General features: G+C 44.3%; 1 protein-coding gene across 3 annotated transcripts in view; it reads right to left on the reverse strand.

Annotated features, from left to right (window-relative positions):
* RNF38 (ring finger protein 38) overlaps positions 1 to 9845 on the reverse strand; it is a 107538-nt gene extending 97693 nt beyond the window's left edge. The window contains exon 1 of one of the 3 annotated variants that reach the window (XM_063422042.1): positions 9183 to 9845. In XM_063422042.1, the coding sequence (XP_063278112.1) occupies positions 9183 to 9705 (523 nt within the window). In that variant the 5' untranslated portion in view covers positions 9706 to 9845. The remainder of the gene's footprint in view (positions 1 to 9182) is intronic. The other 2 variants (XM_063422047.1, XM_063422043.1) reach the window with 2 other exon arrangements.
* Positions 9846 to 10188: the final 343 nt, after the last annotated feature.

Below are 10188 nucleotides of genomic sequence, written 5' to 3' on the forward strand. Positions count from 1 at the left end.
GGACTGAAAAGTAAAAAACTAAGTGCATACTTTTGTCTACCAGATGAAAACAAACTGTTTGTACATAAACCAGCAAATAAGTTAGGAAGAAGGGCTGAGAGGCAGAAGTGTAGCTCTGCTTTAAATACACTGACCTATTGATGCTTTACCCAGAAGCATTTATACATTAAATACCCATCACAAAAGGTACTTTTGGGTGCATGGGGAGGAAGCATGTGAAAAAATCAAGGTTGAAAAAAAAAAACAGTCTCACAGGACTGAGGTGACACTTCTATGCCGATGCAAACTGAGTTCTCACCATCACTTCAGACCTTGTGCAACTAAACCAGTCCCAAATTGCTATTCCTTCTCTATTTGCAATGCCTGAAGCAGGCATCCCCAGGCTAAAGGTAAGATGCTCACTACAGTGTAATAGAAAGCTTTTCAGGTTGCAAGAGACTGCTGGATATCTGATAATTCAATCCCCCTGCTCAGACCAGGCCAATCCAGAGCAGTGCTTTGTCTAGCGAAGTTCTGAATCTCTCCAAAGTTGCAACGTCCATAATGTCCACAGTTCCCTGTTTCAGAGTGAAGAAAGATTTCTCCTAAAAATATCTGCCACACAGTTAGGTGTTTCAGCCTGAGCCCTACTCCCCTTACCAGCATGCAAAAGTCTGGCACTATCTGCCAGACTATGATTTTCTTCATCTGCCATAAGAGGCAGACAAAGGCCACTAGTATCTCTCAGCTGGGATCTCCCCTGGGCCATCTGTTCAACCACACTCTGCAATTCTGGTGTCCTCTACCTCTGCTCACAGGTCCCACGCTCTAGCCCCTAAGTAAGCTTGCTGCCCTTGAGCGAGCAAGCTCCACTAGGTCAGGAGCTGCTGCCACCCATTCAACCCCCACGTGGCACACAGCTCTTCTGCCTCAGAGCACACCTCAGCCTTTGCTGAATGCCATAAGGTCCCCAGTTCTCCAGGCTGTCCTGGAGACAAGGTCCCTCAGAATAGCACATACTGCACCCCAACATACTGACTGGTCGTCACTATATAATGTAATCAGTGAGATAGCTGAGGATCATTACTCCACCAGAGAAATACATTGTTCCATAATTGGTTTTTTTCCAGGTTTGTAAGGTGACACAATCCTAGTCACTACTGAATAATTTTTACCATATTTACCACTTTCATAGCTCTCCCCTAATTCTCCATATTCAGAATGCCTCATCAAACAAAAAGCTGCCAGAATGCAACAAATCCTTTAGGTTATTTTTTCCTCAGTGTCCAAATTCTTCATTAGTAGTATTTTTTGGTATCTCATTGCATAAAAGCAGAATCAATACCCTATGGGCACAAGAGACAGACAGTGTTTCAAAAATTAAATTAAGTTTTAATAAAGAAAAGAATATTTTTCTATCTCATTCACTTTTTCATTCCAACTCAACAAGCCCTTATGATGAATAACATCCAATACATCTTGACTCTCATTTTCTTGAAATATGTCCCTGCAGTATGTAGCTCAGTTTGCTGATCTTTACAAGCATAATCACATATTTCTTAAGTCTGAAGACACTTGTCACACCGGTGGCTAAAAGCTTTCACTTCCAAGCTTCCCAAAATCAAAATGCATTTCTGGAACAGCTCAGAAGTCTAACCTGTACCCAACCTCCAAAATAAGCTGCAAAAGCACTTTTCAGATCATATCATATACACTTTATGTAAACTTGCTCAATAACACACACAAACCACAACGATTACAAACTCACAGGGTTTCTGTGCCAAAAGGTTCAATATCCTACTACTAAATCTGCATGATAACTCTTTCCAAAAACTACTGCTTACTCTGCTTGGCCTTGGGCCATTTCAACTTATAAACAGGAAAAAAAGTGATGCCATGGAAAAGATATATGCAGAAAGCCTGCACACACTAAAACAAGCAGATAAACACATTTTAATTTGTTTTTTAATGAAATTTCAAAAAATCCCTTTAAGATGTTGACTTGTAGGTAGGGAGGCAAAAACTCCACAACAATCCAGACCCCACCAACATTTGCACAGGCTCCTAAAGAAAGCAAAAGTATCCATGTGCCTAAAAGCCAAAACTTCACAAAGCAAGAACCCAAGCAGACAGTAAACACAAATATCTAATATTTTCCCTCTGCAACCTGAACATACCTTAGGTGCCAGGCAGCAAAAGATGAAGAGGAGATAAATTTCAGCTGTGCTGAAAAAACAGGCAGCAAATGTTTTCAAACTGTATGTTGCTGTTCCGTGGTGCAGGTTCAATCATACAGCACAGGAGCTGTTCCAAGTATTCTCCAACTGTTCTATATACAAAGCTAATGTTTCTAGCCATCCTTCATGGTTTAATAGCTGTTCCTCAGGCTCCTGCACAACTAGAAGTCATGCAAACAAATACAGCTCATGGCTTTTAGCAATTTTTAGACTATTTAAGGGTGAATTCCCGACAGGGAATTTTCCAGGCATGCAGATTATGAAGTATTTTAATAAGATTCACAGAATTCATACTTTACTCCTCCACAGGCTGGCAGAAAGTTTATAATATCACTACCTTCCTTGTACCCTCCTTTCAGAAAAACGTGCACAAACACAAAAGTCTTCCAACAATTTTTTGGAAGACTGGTAGTATTACAGGAATAAATGCAATTCCACTATTCATAAAGGATATCAGAAACAATCATAAACACTCTCCCACCATTTAAGCAATATTCTTTACTGATACTGACTGCACACCCTTTTGCTACAGCTGTGTACCTTACACTGAAGAGAAATTCAGTTGAAGACTTAAGTTTTTCAGAGGGTTATTTTGCTGGAATTTTTTATTATTGTTTTTGAGGGGGGGAGGTGGTGTGGTTTGGTTTTTGTAATTGAAATGCTAGCGTACGTTTCCGTAATACTTTAATTTCCTATTTGGGAATGTCCTAGAAGTTGGTGAGCAAGCCCAAATGCTTAGAGATGTGAGCTTTGAAATACTACAATGAAGGCTGGCTATTATGACAGCCCATGTTCAAGCAAACCACATCAGCAGCCAGGCACTGCAGCAAGCAAATTCAGATTTTTTGTCTGGATGCAGAACCCAAATCATTACAAAAGACACTAGAGAAACATCTTGACACACTTTCCCACCAAGACACTGATAAAAGATGTTACTTTTTCATAAATCGTGGTGGCAAAGGGCTTGCATAAGAGGGATGATGCAGAGACTCAACCTAAACACAGTGCCAGGCAAAATGGGAACAGCAACTCAGGAACTTAGAGCTGTGATGCCAGGCTCTCCATTGAGAACATCTAAGGAAGAGAGTTTTAAGAAAGAACATTTGGAGCATGTGTGTGCTTTTTAGAAGCTCAGAAAACACTGTGTAACATGCTTGCTTAAAATAGTTGTGAAAATACCTACAACTTACTATTTTAAAAAACTTCCTGCATCTTTCCTAAAGTGAAGTATACATTATTTACACTACACTACACATCAAGCAACTTCCTGAAGGAAGCTTATATTTTAAGTCATCAAAGCACAAGAATATTTTTCCTATCAAGAATGGAGCATCTTTTCTTTATGCAAGGAATTCTAACAACCAAGCATTTACTGTATTGCACATACACAAACAAGAAAAAATGGTTTAGGAAAAGCATAGAAGAATGCAACCAGAAGGTGTTAAGAAAAGGTATTACAGATGGTATAACATAACAATACAAACAAAACCCAGTAAAACAAAGGTCGGGAAAAGCAGCACTATCTTATTAAAATATTCATGTAAAGGGAGCTCTCAGAGTGCCATGATTTAACCCTGACTAAGTATCAGCAGCTCCATCTCTCTTCCCCCTTGCCAGTGGGGATGTGAGCGAGAATCAGAAAATGTAAAACTCATGTACTGAGGTAAGAACAGTTTAGGAACTGAAATAAAGTAGAATACTAAAACAACATTAATGATATAGTATTATAATTATAATGAATAGGGAGATAAGGGGGTGGGCGGAAAGGGGTGACCCAGGAACAAAACCCAAGAGAAACAAATGATGCACAACACCATCAGTCACCACACACTGACTGATGCCCAGAGTGCCTGCCAGGAAGAAAATTAACTCTATTCTAGCCCAAACCAGGGCACTGAAAAATTCTCTGTTCTGGTACCCTACCTTCCTGTTAACCCATCCACATCTTGCATCACATTAACAGTTACAACTCTTATCTTTAGATTACACTTACCCACTGTAACTTCTAATATGAAGCAGATGCCATACAAGATCATTTGAAACACCTAAGGTGCAAGAACTAACAAAAAAGTTGCAAACTACTGGTTGAAAAGTATGTAAAGCCTATCTTTTTCAAGGGAAAAAAAAAAAAAAAGGTCAAAAAGATTCTGTCTGCATGCTGCATGTGTATTTCGTTTTCCCAAGATAATCTGTGGGTGAAAAAAGGGCTGTATAAGCAGCAAAATTAAACATAAAAAGGCAAAGAAAAAAGCTCCGAACCCCACCATTATTTTTTAATTGAACACAGCTTTTCCAAGAATTTACAGTGTTCTCAATCATGCTTATTAATAGTCTTTAAAGCATTTTCTCATTTTAATCGTTCTGTGACAAGGAAAATATATTTCTCAAGCTCAGTATTTTGATGACTTGGGCCAAAAGGATAATTTAGATAATTTCATAAGCAGATGTTGCAAAGCAAAGCATGCATTTCCAAATTAAAGACATATCTTTGGTCTTGCTATTATTAAACTGAAATTTGTACTTTAGCGAATAGTCTGAATTTTCAATTTCCATGCTTTTGCATATTTTTTACACCTAAAATATGCCAGAATAGACAAGGATCAAGTTGTTCATACTCTATGAACTACAATCAAAAGAACTGTATTTTGTATTATATATAATTATTTTGTATTTTTGTATTATATATAATTTTGTATTTTTTTTTTTAAATAGATTTGTTTCAGTTTCACACAATCCTTAAATACTTATGTTGGAGCAGGGGGTGGCAGTGTATTAACTCTTGCTAGCATCCACTTGAGCTGCCTTGATGCTGGCACCTAAAAGGCACACCTCCGAAGAACAATTTCAGGCCATAAAATTATAATTTCCAGTTCCTGTAAATACTACAATGTAAAAGTGAAATAAAAATGTAAAAGTGATAGTCACAGAGCATGGCTTAAAATGAATGCAGCTTATCTGAAAATAATTGTTAAGGAAGTATACTTACATTTATTTCCCAAATAAATAAACCTGATGCATATGCAACTCATATCTCTTATAACCAACTTCTTGAAACAAACGTTTGCTATATGTCTGTTAACATGAACTTGTAATTGCTATAATTTATTCAAAGTGCAACTAATTTATGTAAAAAAAAAGTCTCCTATTTTCCTTTATAATTCAAAAGTAGCAAAATTAACATGCAAACATTATAATAAATAATAATAATGCTAAAGGTAATTGCAATGTTGTGTCCAAAACAGATTATGTCAAACATGCAAATTAATAGATTTACAAGATTGTGGTAATTCTAAGCAAGAAGTACCATCGACCCATTTCTTTATATTGTATTTCAACCAAATTAAAATGGAGATGTTCCAAAGATAGTTTCTGGTTTCAGTGGTGGTTTTTTGTTTGTTTATTTTTTCTTTAATCTGTCAAAATCAATTGTAACTCTTGAAAAGTCTCCACATACTGAATATGCTTCACTTCTTCCTACCAGGAAGCTATCTTCCCATCTCACTTTATTTTATATGGTTATAAAGCTGTGAAGGCATCACCACGTCATAAATAAAAAAACTAGCATCTATCACCAGGCATGCCAGAATTAAATATGACTCTCACCGTAAAGCCACATTAACTGCCCTCCAGTTCGAGAACAAAACCACAAATACCACACAGAGATGGTATAACTATGCACAATTGCTAAAAGCACAGAAGTTCATACGTGTCAATATGAACATACGATTCTACTACAGCTGCTCAGCATATACAGAATTAAGCAGAATCACTAATAATTCAGCTTTCTACTGCACTTAACTCACACCTCACATAATCTTCACAAGGAGTCCAACTCCTTACATTCTACCGTCAACTAGGCTTGAAAACTGGCACTAATCCTTTCAGCTGAAGTTTCAGCTTGTCCAGACTGGAAGACTTAGCAAATGCAGTTATCTGCCAAAACAACCACCTTCCATTTCCCTTCTTAATATAGGACTTAACCTTGTGTGCACCTTAAAAAACTACTAAACTAACTAAAGACTTAGCAACAGAAGGAGAAAAAGCAATATTAAGTTAGCAAAGTTCATCAGATGACATCCAAAGAATTGATATGAGTAACAAAGATGTTTAAGAGAAAAGCTGTTTTCACCAGTTATGGACATAACACCATGTTTTAAATACAGCACGATTTTCAAAAGCCATCTTTCCTTTCCAGATGTTGCAAAACCCAAGAATATCAATATAGACCTAAAAAAACAAAACACAAAAAACAAAACAAAAAAACATAAAACCCACCACCCTAAGAATTTCCACTACTGACATGCTTCTCCAAGCTGACAACTTTTCCTCTAGGTGAGCTACTCTTTTTCATCCAGGAGATGCAGGTACCCTAGTTGAGGCAAAACACTTTATGGACAGTGAAATGCCTTTGAAGATCAGGATTAATTTTCTAAATGAAGTCAAGAATCAGCACCATTTCTAGTCCAATTCTTTCACATTTGACAGCCATGAATGGAGACTTTCTATTCTGTTGACACAGACTGGAAAAAAACACAAAAGAAACAACACCCAAATACCATTGAACATTTTTCTACTGGGAGAAAAGACATAGCAAACATTCTCTTAACCTAAGAGGATGCACAGCAAAACAATTCGAGTTTGGTCCTGATGCCTGAGTTTGGTTCACCATTCTTCCCTCTGGTGACAAATAATACTTGACTGAAAAAGACACTTCATTAAGAATCTTCTTCTTTGGAGAAAAGCAAGCAAATAAACAAACACTCTTCGTGTCCAATCTAGAAATCTCCTGGATATGTCTGTAAATTATGACACTATTTCAAAATTATAAGATGAATCACATATCATACTATCTGAAAATGTTTTATGTATTTTTTAGACAATGACTTCCAACAAGCATTCACCTGCTGCTGTGACTTAAATATACTTAAAACTTAACCTTTCAATTTGGGTGTCTGCAAGGCTTTTAAGCAAAATTGTTCCGGCTATTGCAATTACCATTAAACACAGGACTTTTAAGAGCTTTTACACACAGGATCTGTGCTAGCAAATACCAAAACTTCAGAACAAATCCCAAAAAGGCCCTTTTCTGGAGAATAAAAAGTCCAGTATTCCCTAATCCAACACTAAGGTCTCTGCACACCAGGCTTGTGATGAATTTATTAAATGGTAAAGGTTACAGTTCTTTTCTCCATCATGACTTTCCAAATAACAGAAAATACAAAAGCTTTTATCTCCCAACAGTAGCATACTAGGTCAATTTGTCTATAGGATCGCTAAGAGCTTAAGAAGATTAAGAGAGGTTTTGAGATCAGGCCTTAAGATAAGGTTATCATCTACACCAGGAATGTCTGTGCAATTTTAAAACAAAAATTTGAAACAGAGCTTCATCAGATAAAACCTCCATTTCCAAATAACATATACTGGAAAAATAATTTTCTCCTATATATTTTATTTGGAAGGCCTGGGAGAGACTAATCTGCCTGTGTATTGTGTGGTCTTAGGACATAGCAAAAGCTGGTTTTGAACTATGTAATACAATGCAACGGTAAAAATTCAAGTTCTCCCTCAACTTTCTGCATTGTTATCCTCACTGTTGTCAATCACGAATATCAAGAGGAGCTTGTCTATAAAACCTACTTCATTTCAGAGCAAGATTTCTATCAGTATAAACACCCATACCAGAGACTCCGGTAAATCACCCAACTAAGTGCCCAAGACATAAGCACCACTAAAAATACATGCTGAGAAAAGACTTAATTAGACACCTCACTTCTTCACCCTCCAGGCCCAAAGAACAGTGTTTTCTGACCTTCTCCCATACCACTTCCTAATTAGTAACTTCACGTATGCATAAACAACTTCATTCTGGCTGCCATTCACAAAGAACAGCTTAGGAAAACATCTAAGGCCCTGATCCCAAAACCACACAGACACGCGTTTAAATATAAGCATGTGGGGAACTCCAGCACAGCCTTGGAAGCGGCTCTTGTGTTTGACTATAAACAAGCACATCAACCCATATGTTGAGACCACAGTCCTGAAAACATCGAAGCTTCAGGATGAACGAACCACATGTCCAAAACCAGCTCCTCATAGGGACCCTGCTATGAGGTGGTTTCTAAGAGGAAATCCAGAAACACCTCTGTGGAACTGACGACGAGAGCCCCGAAGACACTCATCGGGGGTCTCACAAGGCAAAAGGCTGACTTGCAATCAGCATTTCGGAGCACCACCCAAGAACTTGAGGTGACCGCTCACTGTGCTCCGTGAATTCCCGCAGTTACCAGCAGCCCGCTGCGAGGGGCGGAGCCTGGCTCCGGGCACGGATACGGACACGGACACATCGCCCCCTCTCTCCCTCGCTCTCTCTCTCACACACACACACACAAAAAAATCCTTCCCGGAGCGGGGCGCAGCCGGCAGGCTGCAGAAGGCCGGCGGCCGCTGCGCAAGGGAGGCAGGGCGGCAGAGCCGGCGAGGCCCCGCCGCTGCCCAGGGGACATCGAAGAGTGATGAGACGCAGGCGGGAGGTCGAGCACGCAGGGTGCCCCGTACAGCGCAACCCCTGCGGCCGCACCGGCGGGCAGGGGCGCGGGGCTGGGGAGCGCCGGCGGCATGACCGGCACTGCGGGCCGCCCGCGCTTCGCACCGCCGCATCCCGACCGACCGTCGGGGAAAGAGCCTTCGCCGCGCCGGGCACCGGCTCCGAGGCGGCCCCGAGCACTTCGCTGCCGGCCGGGCGACACATGGCCTGCCGCCAGCTGCCGCCGCGATTCGCCGCGCCGTGCTCAGAACAGCGGGAGTTTGCCCTCCCTCCCATCCCGTCCCGCCTGTGGCTCCCACCCGCGGACGGACCCCGGGCACTGCGGAGGGCAACTCCGCGGCCCTGCGGGCCGGCTGCGCTGCCAGCCGGGGGCGGCACGCCGGGACCCGCTCCCAGTCCCCCGGGGCCCCTCTCCCGCTCACCTGGTGGCGGGGCTCTGGCGCCCGGGGCGCCGCGGGGTGCTCCGTGCCCGGCGGGGCTGCCCCGGCCCTGGCTCCGCGCTCCCGCCTCCGGCAAGCTCGGCCCGTGGAGGGGCGGCGGCGGGCAGAGGGCGGCGGGCGGCGGCAAGCGACCGGAACCGCCGCTCATGGCGAGTCCCGGGAAGCCCGAGCAGGAGCGGACACGGGCGCGGGTCTGGGGGAGTGCCGGGAGAAGGGAGGCAGCCGAGGGGGAGGTGGAGGCGGCGACGGCGGCCCCACCAGCGGGGGAGGAGGCAACGGAGGAGGCGGGGGGCGGCGGAGGGGAGGAGAAGGCAGGCAGGAAGGGGGCGGCGGAAGAAGCCACCCATCTGCCGCGCCGGCCCGCCTCGCCGGCCTGGCGGAGGTGCCGCTGGCCGCCGCTCTCCTCACCGCGCGTAGCGACGCCGCGGTCCCGCCGGCGGGCTGGGGCACGGAACCAGGCGTCGGGCTGCGCCCCGGGGACTGCCGAGCGGGCGGCCAGCGGCATCGCCGCCCCAGGAGCAGCCACACCGCGGGCACGGCGGAGCGGTCAGCGCCAGCGGGGACCCGTGGGTGGCATGGGCGGCGTAGGGAGCCTCCGGCCGGGGCGCAGCCCACCGGCGGGCGGGCGGGCCGGTCTCCAGCCGTGCCGGCCGTTCCACAGGCGCAGCTGCTTACTGCTGCCGCCGAGGAGGAAGAGGAGGAGGAAGTCTCCCCGCCTGCTTCCTCTCTTCCTTCCTCCCTCCTTCCCTCCCTGCCTCCAGCCCCAGCGGCCCGGCGGCAGTCCGGCGCCTACCAAGGCCTCTCGCCGCTCGCAGCCCCGCTGCCGCAGGCCGTGACGACCCGCGGGGCGCGCACGGGCGCGGCCGGCCCGCACTGCGGCGGTGACCCCTCGGGACCGCGGGAGCGGGGTCCGTGCCGGGACCCCCGACGGGCCGCAGCCCTCCCCGAGCAACCCCTGCCCGCGGAGCCCGGAACCGTCCTCGCCCTG

The sequence above is a fragment of the Prinia subflava genome, chromosome Z (assembly GCF_021018805.1).
Source record: "Prinia subflava isolate CZ2003 ecotype Zambia chromosome Z, Cam_Psub_1.2, whole genome shotgun sequence".
Lineage (NCBI taxonomy): Eukaryota > Metazoa > Chordata > Aves > Passeriformes > Cisticolidae > Prinia > Prinia subflava.